This window comes from Pristiophorus japonicus, chromosome 5 (genome assembly GCF_044704955.1).
Source record: "Pristiophorus japonicus isolate sPriJap1 chromosome 5, sPriJap1.hap1, whole genome shotgun sequence".
Classification (NCBI taxonomy): domain Eukaryota; kingdom Metazoa; phylum Chordata; class Chondrichthyes; family Pristiophoridae; genus Pristiophorus; species Pristiophorus japonicus.
In genome coordinates, this window is record NC_091981.1 from 229,103,199 (window position 1) to 229,119,623 (window position 16,425).

Sequence of the window (16,425 nt, forward strand, 5' to 3'; positions counted from 1 at the left end):
CCCAACCATTCCTTAGTGACGAAACTTTGCTGTAGTCTCTCAATAAAATCGTCCCAATCATCACCAACACAATACCTCTCATCTGTGCTGCTAGTGACCATGCTCGCATGGTTTAAATCCCAGTTTCTCGTTGCCAATAATATGTCCTTACTATACAGTACAAATGCACACGAGGCCCATATTTGAGAGAAGGTCACTATGTGACCAGTAACCTTTATTCGCCAGTACTGAAGTGATGAAGGTGGGTGGAGCTTCCCCTTTTATACCTGAAAGTCCAGGTTAGGAGTGTCTCCCACAAGTTCACCACCTAGTGGTCAGTGTTCTCATGGTGCACAACTTAGGTCAGTTTCTACATGGATTACAATGACAGTTGAATACATGACACCTTCCATTTTTCTCCTCTTAACTCTCCTCTACTAAAGACGGTGACTTATGCTGGTTATAGTTCCACAGACTGCCAGCCTTCTGGTATTTCTTCCTGTGAGCATTCTTCGCAAGCGAGGCTCTACTGTGGGTGTTAGTGGCAATGGTGGCTTGACGTCATGTTTCATCCTGCCTTTACCTGAGGCCCACACAAGCACATCTTCAGCAGGGCACACTGCGTAAAGATAAGGAGCAGGAACCCTGGCTGGTTTACCCCTGCCTGAGGTCATTAAGCTCAATTGTAATGTCTCACTGCTTCTTCAGTTAGGGTTGGCTACCTTCTAACCTATATGGTTTTGTAGCACAAAATGAAGCAAGTGCCCAAACACTTCTGGTCTCCCAATGCTGGTGAAAAATGGTAATCGTGTAGATGGTAGAACGCTGACTCCAGTGACCCTGATTTTTTTTAAATGCACTGCTTTAGGCGTGTCTCAGTGCTCCACAGGCAGTCCTACCTCAAGCTTTCCCCATTAAATGTTTTCCCTATTTACTTTTCTATTAATTCTCTCCCATTTTCTCCTGAAGGTGTTGATTACTCAGTGGGACACTGTTGCACAGGCAATGATGACCTGTTGTTATCTTGCCCATTTCTCCTTTTCATATATGAGCCTAGATAATGAGTGTCAGCAGCTTATTCAACTCTGGCTGGCATCAGTGTTGAGTTCCAATGTGTCCTCACCTGGTGCCCACACATGCGTACTTCCAGAGAGGGGTTGTGGTCTTGTGATCAACAATCAACAACCTTCCTTTTCCTAATCTCGGCACTCTGAAGCCAGTTGTAATCTTCTTACCACTGCCCTGGGTGAACTCAGGGCATACCTGGAATAAAACCTGGAGGTTTCTTGGTTTGTATCGACTCACCTATTCACCGTCTTAACCCATTGAACCATCTGAGGATTTAGTATCCCCTCATTTACCTCACAGCGATGCCACTGGAAGTAGGGCCTACTGTTGGCTGCAAGGTACTGTTACTGTTACTGTAAGGTAAATGCACCAAGTGTCAGCAGATTTACAGGAACCACTGTGCTGCAGAATATACTTCTGGATTATAAGCAAAGTGCTGAAAGATTAAAGTGCCTTAGAAACAAAAGTTTCTCTATTGCCAAGAAAGCTGGATATGTTTATCATATTGTCACTGTTAAGAAAGTAAGCAGACTGCTTAAGTTCGACTCATTCCCTTTTAAAGGAATGGTGTTGTCGATGTTGTTCCTGTTTTTATATTTTGGGATTAATTGTCCCCAACAGGAAGGACTAACTCTGTACATCATGCGTTTTCTGCAATTTAAGCTTTCAAATTTGAAGAAAAGTAATTTTAAGTATTTCCTTCCCAGAATCTTTGACCTCATTTACACTAAAATTTAAATTTGCAGTGTAGTTACTTACAATATAATGAAAGCCCTGCTTTCTGTCTTGAATCCCAAACCTCATTTTGGTTTTGCCTGGCACATAATTTACCACCCAACTCCTCTCCTGAAGATGCTGACTCATACGTTTCCATGGATGCCAGCTGTCCTGGGACTTCGCCCAAGTACTCTCTTCATGTGCAAGCCTAAACAATGGGTATCAACTGGTTATTCGACTATGGGGACCAAATCTTATCCTTAACCTTTTCAGAGGGTGTCACTGGATAACAATCAGGAACAAGAATGCTGATGGAATGATAGCCTCTGCCACTATAAGAACATAAGAAATAGGAGCAGGAGTAGGCTATACGGCCTCTCGAGCCTACTCAGCCATTTAATACGATCATAGCTGATCTGATCATGGACTCAGGTCCACTTTCCTGCCCGCTCTCCATAACTCCTTATTCCCTTATCGTTTAAGAAACTGTCTATTTCTGTCTTAAATTTCTTCAATGTCCCAGCTTCCACAGCTCTCTGGGGCAGTGAATTCCACAGATCCACAACCCTCTGAGAAAAGAAATTTCTTGTCACTTCAGTTTTAAATGGGTGGCCCTTATTTTAAGATTATGCTCTCTAGTTCTAGCCTCCCCGATCAGTGGAAACATCCTCTCTGCATCCACCTTGTCAAGCCCCCTCATAACCTTATACGTTTCAATAAGATCACCTCTCCTACTTCTGAATTCCAATGAGTAGAGTCACAACCTAAGTCCTCATAAGTCAACCCCCTCATCGCCGGAATCAACCTTGTGAACCTTCTCTGAACTGTCTCCAAAGCAAGTATATCCTTTCGTAAATATGGAAACCAAAACTGCACTCAGTATTCCAGGTGTGGCTTCACCAATACCCTGTACAACTGTAGCAAGACTTCCCTGCTTTTATACTCCATCTCCTTTGCACTAAAGCCCAAGACCCCATTGGCCTTCCTGATCATTTACTGTACCTGCATACTAACCTTTTGTGTTTCATGCACAAGTACTCCCAGGTCCCACTGTACTACGGCACTTTGCAATCTTTTTCCATTTAAATAATAATTTGCTCTTTGATTTTTTTCTGCCAAAGTGCATCACCTCACACTTTCCAAAATTATACTCCATCTGCCAAATTTTTGCCCACTCACTTAGCCTGTCTATGTCCTTTTGCAGATTGTTTGTGTCCTCCTCACACATTGCTTTTCCCTCCCATCTTTGTATCATCAGCAAACTTGGCTACGTTACACTCGGTCCCTTCCTCCAAGTCGTTAATACAGATTGTAAATAGTTGGGGTCCCAGCACTGATCCCTGCGGCACCACACTGGTTACTGATTGCCAACCAGAGAATGAACCATTTATCCTGACTCTCTGTTTTCTGTTCATTGGCCAATCCTCTATCCATGCTAATATATTAACCCCCAACCCCGTGAACTTTTATCTTGTGCAGTAACCTTTTATGTGGCACCTTGTCAAATGCCTTCTCGAAGTCCAAATACACCACATCCACTGGTTCCTCTTTATCTACCCTGTTGGTTACATCCTCAAAGAATTCTAGCAAATTTGCCAAACATGACTTCCCCTTCATAAATCCATGCTGACTCTGCCTGACCAAATTTTGCTTTTCCAAATGTCCTGTCACTGCTTCTTTAATAATGAACTCCAGCATCATCCCAAACACAGATGTTAGGCTAACTGGTCTATAGTTTCCTTTTTTTTGTCTGCCTCCTTTTTTAAATAGGGGTTATGAGCTAGTGAATTTAACAATTGCATGTCTAAGCAGTCTCCCGCCTGCAACAGCCCATCGGTGGCACAGTAATGAGGAACTGCCCTCAAAATAGATCGAACTTCCCGCTGGCACTATCAGTCGGTCGGCTGCCATGTTTTGGGGTTTGGCCAACAATATTTAAAATCAATTTCTTGTTATCAGCAACAAATGAATAGAAAAATCAAATCTTTGCCTTTCATTGCTCTTATCTTCTGCTGTCCAATAAGAAGTGTGCCTATATCTCCAGTATGTCGAAATTCATAGAAATGTCCATATGTGGATTTTTATTTACAGGGCTGGAAGCGCTATGGGACATATTGCTATTTGATTGGGCAGATTATAAAGACATTCACTGAAGCAATTAATATGTGCCAGAGTCAGGATGCATTCCTTATTAATGTTCAAGAAAGGTAAGTAAGGTTGCGCCTGAAATCTTTAGAGATATGTTACACATAATGCTGAAATCTTACTGGAAAGTGATATAACACATAATGATGAATCAGCAAATTGTAATACTGGATAAAGACCGAAATGCTGCCAACTAGGAATCCCCAAACACCAATATCTGAACTATATTTGAACTTGATAATTCATTGGGAGAATTTGAAGAGCAGCTCAAACATTCTGATCCCATGTATTGTTCTGACTGTAGTATTTTTTATTGAATTCCTCTAAACTTCAACTTTTAAAATAATTGGTAGAAGTATTTAGAGGCGAGTTGAGATTTTGTTTTCACGCAGAGGGTAGTGGGGATCTGAAACTCACTGCCTGAAAGGGTTGTAGAGGCTGAAACCCTATTCATATTTAAACGTACTTGGATATGCACTTGAAATGCTGCAACCTACAAAGCTATGGACCAAGAGCTGGAAAGTGGGATTAGGCGGGATAGCTCTTTTTCAGCCGGCACAGACACGATGGGCTGAATGGCGTCCTTCTGTGCTGTAAATTTCAATGCTTCAAGCTATTGGTTACAGACGAGAATCTTTGATGAAAATTGGCTGATGCAATTGTAATCTGTTGGTATCTCTTAATTATATAGAACCAGGAGCCTCTGATACACTACATAGCCTATCAGTTACAAACAGATACTACTATCTAATAAGGAAAGCTTGTATCTCTGCTGATGAGCAATTGGTAAATATCAATAATTTGATAGTATTTTAATATTCCTGGAAAACTATTAACTATAAATACCTACCAATTATTAAACGAGAAATGTCTCTTAAATTCCAGTGAGCTATTTATCGATCGTAGACAAACATAAGAACATAAGAAATAGGAGCAGGAGTAGGCCATTTGGCCCCTCGAGCCTGCTCCACCTTTCAATAAGATCATGGTTGATCTGATCTTAGCCTCAACTCCACTGCCCTGCACGCTCCCCATAACACTTGACTCCCTTATCGTTCAAAAATCTGTCTATCTCCATCTTAAGTATATTCAATGACCCAGCCTCCACAGCTCTCTGGGGTGGAGAATTCCAAAGATTCACGACCCTCTGAGAGAAGCAGTTCCTCCTCATTTCCATTTTAAATGGGTGACCCCTTATTCTGAAACTATGCCCCTTAGTTTAGATTCCTCATTATGGGAAACATCCTCTCTGCATCTACCCTGTCAAGTCCTCTCAGAATCTTACACATTTTAATAAGATCACCTCTCAGTCTTCTAAACTCCAATGGGTATAGGCCCAACCTGCTCAACCTTCTTCATAAGACAACCCCTTCATCACAGAAATCAACTTTGTGAACCTTCTCTGAACTGCCTCCAATACAAGTATGTCCCTCCTTAAATATGGAGACCAAAACTGTACACTGAACTCCAGGTGTGGTCTTACCAATGCCCTGTACAGTTGCAGCAGGACTTCTCTACTTTTACACAACATCCCCCTTGCAATAAAGGCCAACATTCCATTTGCCTTCCTAATTATTTGCTGTACCTGCATGCTAACTTTTTGTGTTTCATGAACAAGGACCACCAGATTCCTCTGTACAACCGCATTTTGTAATAAGATCATAAGAACATAAGAAATAGGAACAGGAGTAGGCCATATGGCCCCTCGAGCCTGCTCCGCCATTTAATAAGATCATGGCTGATCTGATCATGGACTCAGGTCCACTTCCCCACCCGCTCCCCATAACCCCTTATCCCCTTATCATTTAAGAAACTGTCTATTTCTGTCTTAAATTTATTCAATGTCCCAGCTTCCACAGCTCTCTGAGGCAGCGAATTCCACAGATTTACAACCCTCTGAGAGAAGAAATTTCTCCTCATCTCTGTTTTAAATGGGCAGCTCCTTATTCATGCCCTCTAGTTCTAGTCTCCCCCATCAGTGGAAACATCCTCTCTGCATACACCTTGTCCAGCCCCCTCATAATCTTATACGTTTCGATCAGATCACCTCTCATTCTTCTGAATTCCAATGTGTAGAGGCCCAACCTACTCAACCTTTCCTCATAAGTCAACACCCTCATCCCAGAATCAACCTAGTGAACCTTCGCTGAACTGCCTCCAAAGCAAGTATATCCTTTCGTAAATATGGAAACCAAAACTGCACTCAGTATTCCAGGTGTGGTCTTCCCAATACTCTGTATAACTGTAGCAAGACTTTCCTGCTTTTATACTCCATCCCCTTTGCAATAAAGGCCAAGATACCATTGGCCTTCCTGATCAATTGCTTTACCTGTATACTATTCTTTTGTGTTTCATGCACAAGTACCCCCAGGTCCCGCTGTACTGCGGCACTTTGCAATCTTTCTCCATTTAAGTAATAACTTGCTCTTTGATTTTTTTTCTGCCAAAGTGCATGACCTCACACTTTCCAACATTATACTCCATCTGCCAAATTTCTGCCCACTCACTTAGCCTATCTATATTCCTTTATAGATTCTTTGTACCCTCCTCACAACTTGCTTTCCCATCTATCTTTGTATCATCAGCAAATTTGGCTACATTACACTCGGTCCCTTCATCCAAGTCATTAATATAGATTGTAAATAGTTGAGGCCCCAGCACTGATCCCTGTGGCACCCCATTAGTTACGGTTTACCAACCTGAAAATGAATAATTTATCCCGACTCTCTGTTTTCTGTTTGTTAGCCAATCCTCTATCCATGTTAATATATTACCTACAACCTAATGTGCTCTCATCTTGTGTAGTAACCTTTTATGTCGCACCTTATCAAATGCCTTTAGGAAAACCAAATACACAAAATCTACTGGTTCCCCTTGATCTACCCTGCTTGTTACATCCGCAAAGATCTCCAGAAAATTTGTCAAACATGATTTCCCTTTCATAAAATCATGCTGACTCTGCTTGACTGTATGATGATTTTCTAAATGTTTTGCTACTACTTCCTTAATAATAGACTCCAGCATTTTCTCAATGACAGAGGTTAACTGGTCTATAGTTTCCTACTTTCTATCTCCCTCCTTTCTTAAATAGGGATGTTACATTTGCAGTTTTCCAATCCGCTCAGACCTCTCCAGAATCCAGGGTATTTTGATAGATTACAACCAATGTATCCACTATTTCTGCAGCCACTTTATTTAAGACCCTAGGATGCAGACCATCAGGTTCAGGGGACTTGTCCACCTTTAGTCGCATTAGTTTGCTTAGTGTTTTTTCTCTAGTGATAGTGATTGTTCTAAGTTCCCCCCTGCCAATAGCCCCTTGATTATCAATTATTGGGATGCCATTTACTGTGAAGAAGTCTCTGCCATTTCCCTGTATCCCATTATTAATTCCTATAAGGGACCAATGTTTACTTTAGCTACTCGCTTTCTTTTTATATACCTGTAGAAGCTCTTACTGTCTGTTTTTATATTTCTTGCTAGTTTACTCTCATAATCTATCTTCGCTCTCTTTATTATTTTTTTGGTCATCCTTTGCTGATTTCTAAAAATTTCCCAAGCCTTCCACTAATCTTCGCAACATTGTATACCTTTGTTTCCAATTTGATAGCCTTCTTTACTTCTTTAGTTAGTCACGGATGGTTCACCCTTCTCTTAGAGTTTTTCTTTCTCACTGGAATATATCTTTGCTGAGTGATATGAAATATCTACTTAAATATTTTCCACTGCTTATCTACTGTCTTACCCTTTAATCTATTTTCTCAGTCCACTTTAGCGAACTCTGCCTTCAACCTTTGTAATTGCCTTTCTTTATGTTCAGGACACTAGTTTGAGACCCAACTTTCTCACCCTCAAACTAAATTTGAAACTCTATCATTCTATGATCACTCTTCCCAAGAGGATTCTTTACTGTGACATCATTAATTAATCTAGTCTCATTACACATTTCCAGATTTAAAAACACCCATCATTATTGCCATATCTTTCTTAACAAGCCTCCATTATTTCTTGATTTATACTCTGTCCTACTGTTAGGGGGCCTGTAGACTACTCCCTTATTATTTCTTATCTGCACCCAAACTCGCTACTGCACTGACCTCATCCTTTATTAATAGAGCTACCCCAACTCCTTTTCCTTTTTGCCTATCCTTTCGAATGGCGAATATTCCTGAATATTCCGTTCCTAGCCTTGGTCACCTTGCAACCACGTCTCTGTAATGACTATCAGATCATACCCATTTGTATCTATTTGTGCCATCAACTCATCTATTTTGTTACGAATGCTACGTGCATTCAGATAAAGAGCTTTTAAATGTATTTTTTTACCATTTTTTCCTGCTTTGACCCCACTTTCTGGTTCAACTTTATGTTTATACATTCTGTCCCTTCCTGGCATGCTCTGGTTTTCATTTCCCCCAGTGCTACCCTGCTCGATTGCTTTCTCCTTATTCTTTGACTTTTAAAATTTTCGCTCACGTGAAACTATTAGAAATGGGCATTGAAGCACTGCTTTTCTCGCCCCAGTAATGGCCCAGTCACTGCCCGCAAAGGAAGCAGAGTGCAGGAGATTGTACTCTGCTTTTTTTTTTCAGGGGCAGTCAGACAATTCCGCATCGGAGGAGGGACTTCTGCACCGAGCGCTAAAAGTCCACAGATTTACAACCCTCTGAGAGAAGAAATTCCTCCTCATCTCATTTTTAAATGGGCGGTCCCTTATTTTAAGATCATGCCCTCTAGTTCGAGACTCCCCTATCAGTGGAAACATCCTCTCTGCATCCACCTTGTCAAGCCCCCTCATAAACTTAAACGTTTCGATAAGATCACCTCTCATTCTTCTGAATTCCAATGAGTAGAGGCCCAACCTACTCAACCTTTCCTCATAAGTCAACCCCCTAATCTCTTGAATCAACCCAGTGAACCTTCTCTTAACTGCCTTCAAAGCAAGTATATTCTTTCTTAAATATGGAAACCAAAACAGTACGCAGAATTCTAGGTGTGGTTTCACCAATACCCTGGATAACTGCAGCAAGACTTCCCTGCTTTTATACTCCATCCCCTTTGCAATAAAGGCCAAGATTCCATTGCTGTACTGCAGCACTTTGCAATTTTTCTCCATTGAAATAATAACTTGCTCTTCGATTTTTTTCTGCCAAAGTGCATAACTTCACACTTTCCAACATTATACTCCATCCGCCAAATTTTTGCCCACTCACCTAACCTGTCTGTGTCCTTTTGAAGGTTTTTTGTGTCCTCACACAATGACTTTCCTCCCATCTTTGTATGATCAGCAAACTTGGCTACATTACACTCGGTCCCTTCATCCAAGTCATTAATACAGATTGTAAATAGTTGGGGCCGCAGCACTGATCCTTGCAGCATCCCACTAGTTACTGGTTGCCAACCTGAGAATGAATCATTTATCCTGACTCTCTGAGTTAACCAATCCTCTATCCATGCTAATATACTACCCCCAACCCCGTGAACTTTTATCTTGTGCAGTAACCTTTTATGTGGCACATTGTCAAATGCCTTCTGGAAGTCCAAATAGACCACATCCTCTGGTTCCCCTTTATCCACCCTATTCGTTACATCCTCAAATAATTTCAGCAAATTTGTCAAACATGACTTCCCCTTCATAAATCCATGCTGACTGAATTTTGCTTTTCCAAATGTCCTGCTACTGCTTCTTTAATAATGGACTCCAACATTTTCCCAACCACTGGTCTATAGTTAGATTAACTGGTCTATAGTTTCCTGCTTTTTGTTTTGCCTCCTTTTTTAAAAGGGGCGTTACATTTGCAGTTTTCCAATCTGCTGGGACCTCCCCAGAATCCACGGAACGTTGGTAAATTACAAGCAATGCATGCACTATCCCTGCCAGTACTTCTCTTAAGACCCTAGGATGCAAGCCTTTAGTCCCATTATCTTACTGAATACCACCTCCTTAGTGATTGTGATTGTGTTAAGTTCCTCCCCCCTATAGTCCCTTGGCTATCCACTGTTGGAATATTGTTAGTGTCCTCTATCATAAAGACTGATACAAAATATTTGTTCAGAGTTTCTGCCATCTCCATGTTCCCCATCACTAATTCCCCGATCTCATCCTCTAAGGGACCAATATTTACTTTAGCCATTCTTTTCCTTTTTATATACCTGCAGAAACTCTTGCTATCAGCTTTTATATTCCGTGCTAGTTTACTTTCATAGTCTATCTTCCCTTAATCATTTTTTTAGTCATTCTTTGCTGGCTTTTAAAAGCTTCCCAATCTTTTGTCCTCCTACTAATTTTGGCCACTTTGTATGCTCTTGATTTTAATTGGATACCTTCCTTTATTTCTTTAGTTAGCCACGGATAGCTATCTTTTCTTTTACACCCTTTCCTCCTCACTTTTTTCTTGAGAGTTATGAAAACCTCATCTGTACCATTTTCCAGTTCTGATGAAAGGTCACCAACCTGAAACATGAACTATGCTTCTCTCTCCACAGAGGCTGCCTGACCTGCTGAATGTTTCCAGCATTTTCTGTTTATATTTCAGATTTCCAGCATCTGCTGATTTAGTGACTTTGTGTCTGAACCATCGGTTTCTTCGACATGAACTTTCAAGGAACAGTGTTCCAAAATAATAGGATTTGGCTGCGATCCAATTTCTAGGCCACTATCTTCAACCAATCATGATATGTTGAGATAAAACAAATGAATTTTAATATAATAAGTGTAGGGGAATGTACATAGAGACTGGTTAATAATAAATGTGTAGAAGGTGAAAGGGTCCGTTTTTGCAGGCACCAAAAAGGAAAAGGATTTGGGAGTAATCATTGATAATACTCTGAAAGCATCATTAAGTATGAGGCAGTCACTATTAAGGCAAATGCGGTGTAATATGCTTTGGTTAGGTGTATCTTGTTTTTTCTTGTTAATGTTAGACCAGCACAGGCATTTGCATTGGAGCTTCTACTGTTGGAAGGATTTTTCTTGCCTCAGTAGTGGGGAACCAGCATAATATTGCTTAATAATAAGCATCTGATCAAGTTTGAGGCAGTTACTATTAAGGCAAATCGGGGGAGAAATTTTGCTGGTTTGTGCCTCCCGTTAGCGCCTGCGGGAAGCGGTAATGGGGCGCTAGAGGGTTACACGCTGGGCGCGACAAATTCACCGACGCCCCCGAACTTCCCTGGTGGTTTTGCGCTAGTGCTGACACTTGCTGCCTCACTCTCTTGCAGCCCGTAGATCACGACGTCATCCGGTGCGCAGCGCCCTGGATGTGATATTCGCAGCATTACCGGGCATCAACAACGACAGCTGCAGGAGGCACTGTCACCTCGGCTGGCCGCTTGGGGAACGATATTTAAAGGCAGGGGTGGTTAGGTAGGACAAACTTTATTACTCTCCCCAGTCTGGTGCCTTCTGATTTCTTTTGACCCTGCAATTCCTTAGCCCTGCACTGTCTTAGAGTGCTTGGGGCTGCTATGCATGTAGCACAGGTCCCGTGTGGCCCCACAGACAGAGCATGAGGATTGATTGACAGTTTCCTTTAAGTGAGGGAAGCAGCCGCCAAAGACGGCAGCGCTGCACTGAACTTTGCCCAGCGCACTGCGGCTATTGCCCCTCTCACTCACTTGAGCATGCTAAGGGAAGTGATAGCATTTGATTTAGTGCTCCACTTTGCTCTTAGAGCGCTAAACCAGAAGTTCCCAGGAGCAGCAAATCGTTTTCGCCCAGCGATAATTTTGCACTCCTTCAAAAGTTAGTGCTCAAAACAGGGCGCTACATAATTTCTAGCCCTCTGAGTAATAGGCTTTGGTTACGTGTATCTTTTTTTTTGTTAATGTTAAACCAGCACAGGCATGATGGGCTGAATGGCCTCCTTCTGTGCTATATCATTCCATGAAACTTGGAACATTTGCATCGGAATTTCTATTGTTGGAATGACTCAGTGGAGGGGAACCAGCCTTTCTATTGCTTATATTTTTCTCCATTCCAGATATGAGCAAGCTTTTCTGACAAGCTTAATTGGTCTGAGGCCTGAGATATATTTTTGGATTGGCATAAAGTCTGATACAGACAAACAAGGTGCCTTCAAGTCTGTGAATGGCGAGCCAATATCATTTACACATTGGAATGTCGATATGCCAGGTGGGCATTAAGCACTGTGCCTCCTAACATTGTGAGAGAGATTTAATTTAATGTCTACTGATCTGCAGTTCTACAAACCGAATAAAAATGATATGATTTAATTATAGTACTGTTAATTAAATTATTGCTTATTTTCAAGCAAAATCTAATGGTTTCAATTTGTTTGAGGAGTATTATTCTGTTTCTTACCTATTAGTCCATTTGGTTACTTACAGAATATGATATTTGAACCATTATTTGCAGGGAGAAATGCTGGCTGCGTTGGTATGGCGACTGGAAATGTTGCTGGGTTATGGGGTATTTATGACTGTATGTTGAAGGCAAAATATATCTGCAAACGTTGGGCGGCTGGTGTGACACCTCCTGCAATTATGCCAACAACTCCTGCCGCAACATGTCCGGAAGACTGGAAAACATACCAGGGCTCCGGATACTGCTTCAAAGTGAGTCTACCAAATATTTAAATTGTGTCCTTTTATAGTTTTGTATCTTATTTATTAGTGCCGTCTCTTTAAAAACAGCCTGCAGCCATCTTGGGGTGAAATTTTAACTTTCCAGCGGAAACTTGCCATGGTGGGGGGGTTGGGGCGGCGATTAAAATGGAGCAGGTGAATTACTCACTCTGTCCACAATCCGATGTGACTTTAAATTGTCCGATTTTTCCGGCGTATGAGGCGCCCACCTGAGTCAAGTGGGACTCTTACATTTGTGCAAATAGGGGTCCTATTATGTCAATTAAGACCAATGAGAAGAGCATGAAGGTAAGATTAAAACTCACCTTTCTGGGGCCAGGAAGGGATAAAGTTTTTCTCGGAGCCCCACAATGGAAGTATATTCCTCCCCTGCCACAACCTCCCCACTTCCTGAATGGCCGACTGCACCGGAGCTCATGCAGCTCCTCTCTGAAGATGGTTCAGCCAAGGAGACTTTCTGATGTCCTGGGGCTGTGATAACTGACCTGTACTTCATCTTCTTTCACATCAGGTATGACACCAACCATTGGAGAATTTTCCTCTTGATCTGCAGTGACCTCAGGTTTGCCAGGGCTCCTTGACATGCAGTCAAATGCTGCTTTGAATTGTCGAGTTCAGTTACTATCTCCTCTTCTCTGGCAGTCAGCTCTTGTGTCCAAGTCTGGATTGAGGCTCAGATGACATCTGGAGCCAAATGGTTCCAGCAGAGCCCGACCTACCTACAAAACAACAGTGGATACACTTAAAATGTAATGGCTGTGAAATTATTTGGGGATGTTCTGAAGATGTCCTCATTTTTTCTCCCATTTAAATTTTTTTCCTTACAGATAGCTTCAAATTGGAACCCAATAGACTCAAACATTTTTTTGTCCTCTCTTTCTTTGTTTTCTCTTTATTTCTCCTATTTGTCTCCACTTGTAAACCATTTGTCAGCCAAAAAAGACAGGAGAGTCTCAAGCAGTTGTAATTATTCCTGAATATTAAGGTTTATGGCCTAAAACCTGAACCTCGTAATGGCCGTTATTTAGGTGCTACACTGCCTCCTAAGTCCCAAAATGGCAGGCAGGAAGCAGGCCACCCGCCATAGACAAACAACATATGTCCTTTACCCATGCTTGCAGTAGGGATTAGCCTTTTTCCATAAGCAAATAAGAAATGTAATGCTTGCTTGGGGTCTTTGTTTGCAAGGTTGGTTTGTCTTGAGACAGCCAGCGTCATCACAAGATGTACTCAGGGAAACCAACCCTGCAGACTGTCGGCAGCAAAAAAAGTGTTACTTACCTGAATGTGGAGCTGCGAGGAGGTTCCTACACCGCAATAAACCCCCTCCTGAACGCCCCCTCTCCTGGACCCCGGCTCCGAGATCCCCATCCCCCGATTTCCCTCTTCCACCCCCCGACCTCGACTTCTGATTTCCATCCTCCCTGGTCCCGACCTGCAGGCCCCCCGATCTCCCTCCCCCCCAACGTCAGAAATGGCCTGAACTTTCACATTGACCTCATTAGCCTCCTCCCACAGTGCCGTTTGTATCAGAATGGGGTCCAACGTTCTGATTTGAACACTTTAATCTTTCCTTTAAATAGGTCTAGTATGCACTCTTGACACCAACGGACAAGCCCAGTCCAATGTGGTGGATGGTGTAATTCCAGATCAGAATGACCGCGCACTTTCTGCCCTCCATATTGGAAAATAGGCACGACACCATTACATTTCTAGGCTGTAATATTTTCACCCTCAATCATGTGACATATAAGGCCAATTCTTGCGGAAAAGAAACGACTTTATTAATATGTGAATCGGCCAGAAAATTCAGAGAATTAAGAGATATGCCTTGAGTTGTGAATCTCCAGAACTTGCTGGTTGATTTATGCCGCTCTATCATTTTCTTCGCACAAACGGGATGTCGCCCTTAGCTTCCTGTTACTTTTACGAACTTGCTGGATTTGCACATTCGTTGCCAATTAAACTCTCCACAGAAAACTAGGGCTGGTAATTAAGAGCGGAAGTACCTTTCTAACAGCATAATAATTGTTAATGCACTTCCAATCAACTTCTGCAGCCCAGGAAGGGAACAATTTAAACTGTTTAGTCTCATTCCTGCATGTAGTAAATTCTTTTTAGAGATTTAAAACATTCCTACATTTTAATTTATTAATTTTTTTCCTTAATTTTCCTTTCTCTCTTTTTCTCTCTCTTGTAATTCAATTTTTCTTTCCCCTCTCCTTATTTCCCTTTCTGTAACTGATTTGACTCTAATTCACTCACCTTTGTTGCTCCTCTGTTTCTTTCTCAATCCTTAAATCTAATTGGTTAAACATATACACTGTTGGTCCTGCCGCTCACTAAGGTCCCAGATGCCCTGTTGCCTTCACCATGCCAACATCAGCTTGCATTTACAGCAAGTTACGGCGCAAAATCTTTGAGTGGCAGGGTGCAAGTAAATGTTTAATTAAGAGCATAGGCACAAGGTGCCCCTCTCCAGCAAGATCTAGCCCATTGTTTCATTGCATCTGCTGCACTACACTGATGGGAAAATCTCAAGTTGTGCTTTTCCTGCAATGGGACCACGGTTAACATCAGAAAACATACTCCAGGTCCTGTAACATATCAACCAGTAGGATAGAATGCACAAACACCATAATAACCTATCAGACAATGGAACGTGTTTCAACATCTGACCAACAGCCCTTTTAACTAACGTGGTATGACCTCAACCCCTCCACAGGTTTCATTTTAAACCATTTATCAACTCTGATCCTGCTATCTAAGGCCACCCTATTTTTCTTCGGCTGTGTCCCCAAGGTATCTGAAGATTAATAAGATACATGCTTTCCCACCTAGCTTTACATAAAATCTGACGGAAATAAGAAATCATGGTTTGAAGCACGTAATTACTGTCGCGCAATGGGAGGAGATCTTGTCAGCATCCATGATGCTTCTGAAGAAAGTTTTCTCTGGACTGAACTAGTGTAAGTATTTCATGTCTCCCATTCCTCAGCAACTCACTAAGACAAATACAATATGAGTTACAATCGGGGGAATTAATAACATGGATGAATTGTGGGATTGGGTGTGGGTGGGGGGTTTTAATTGGGAAATAGTCCACGCACATTGGGAAGCTGGCTCCAACCCACCGTCTTCCGGGTCTTATAGAGGTGGGATAAGGGGTGGGCAGCCAACCTGCTCCCAGGCGACAGGTTAGTATGTTAAAGAAGCTGGCAGCCTCTGATTTAACCTGTGTTTTACTGTGGGTGGCCACGTTTCCCAGGCCTTGGGAAACCCGGCAGCTGAAGTGAGGTGAGAACAGCTTCGGGGAGAAGGTAAGTGCCTTCACATCACTGCTTGTGGGCTAGGAGGAGCAGGTGTGCTTCTCTCCGGCTCCCCAAGATCCCCCTCCTCCGCATCATACCCCAACCTCCCCATACAAAGACCCCCAGGGTCTGAGATCGGACACCCCGGGTTGCGAATGGGACCTACCTAGTCCTGCGGCCTGCTCCAAAGTGCTTCCTGCCCGACTGGAAGCCAAACCTGTCAATCAGGCTAACATTCGGGTGGGGAACTTATCGGGGCCAAAAGATGCACTCTGTTGAGTAAAATCTCCACAGAATGCGGGGACACCCAGACAAAACCCAGCCCCCCCCCCCCCCCCCCCCCCGCCGCCCCACCTATGTAACCTGCCCCAGTAAATATCCAGGCCAAAATTATTTGATTGTGCTGGAACTCAACTTGACTGTTGTGTGACTCATTTCTCATTAAAAATGGCTTTCCAATCAGAATGAAAATTTCAAATGTATTCAGTAGTCAACTAGAACAGAGAAGCTGAAGAGAAGATTTAATATAAGGGTTTTAAAATTAGATAGGGTTAGATAGGTGACTAGACAAAGACAATTTCCTCTGGTTGTAGAGTCA

The 16,425-nt window shown here is 42.3% G+C and overlaps 1 protein-coding gene across 1 annotated transcript in view; it reads left to right on the forward strand.

Moving 5' to 3' along the window:
* Window positions 1-16,425, forward strand: part of LOC139263974 (macrophage mannose receptor 1-like) — a 367,543-nt gene that overhangs the window by 241,835 nt on the left and 109,283 nt on the right. The window contains exons 10-13 of the mRNA XM_070880074.1: window positions 3,856-3,971; window positions 11,892-12,043; window positions 12,287-12,486; window positions 15,358-15,485. Of these exons, the coding sequence (XP_070736175.1) occupies window positions 3,856-3,971; window positions 11,892-12,043; window positions 12,287-12,486; window positions 15,358-15,485 (596 nt within the window). The remainder of the gene's footprint in view (window positions 1-3,855; window positions 3,972-11,891; window positions 12,044-12,286; window positions 12,487-15,357; window positions 15,486-16,425) is intronic.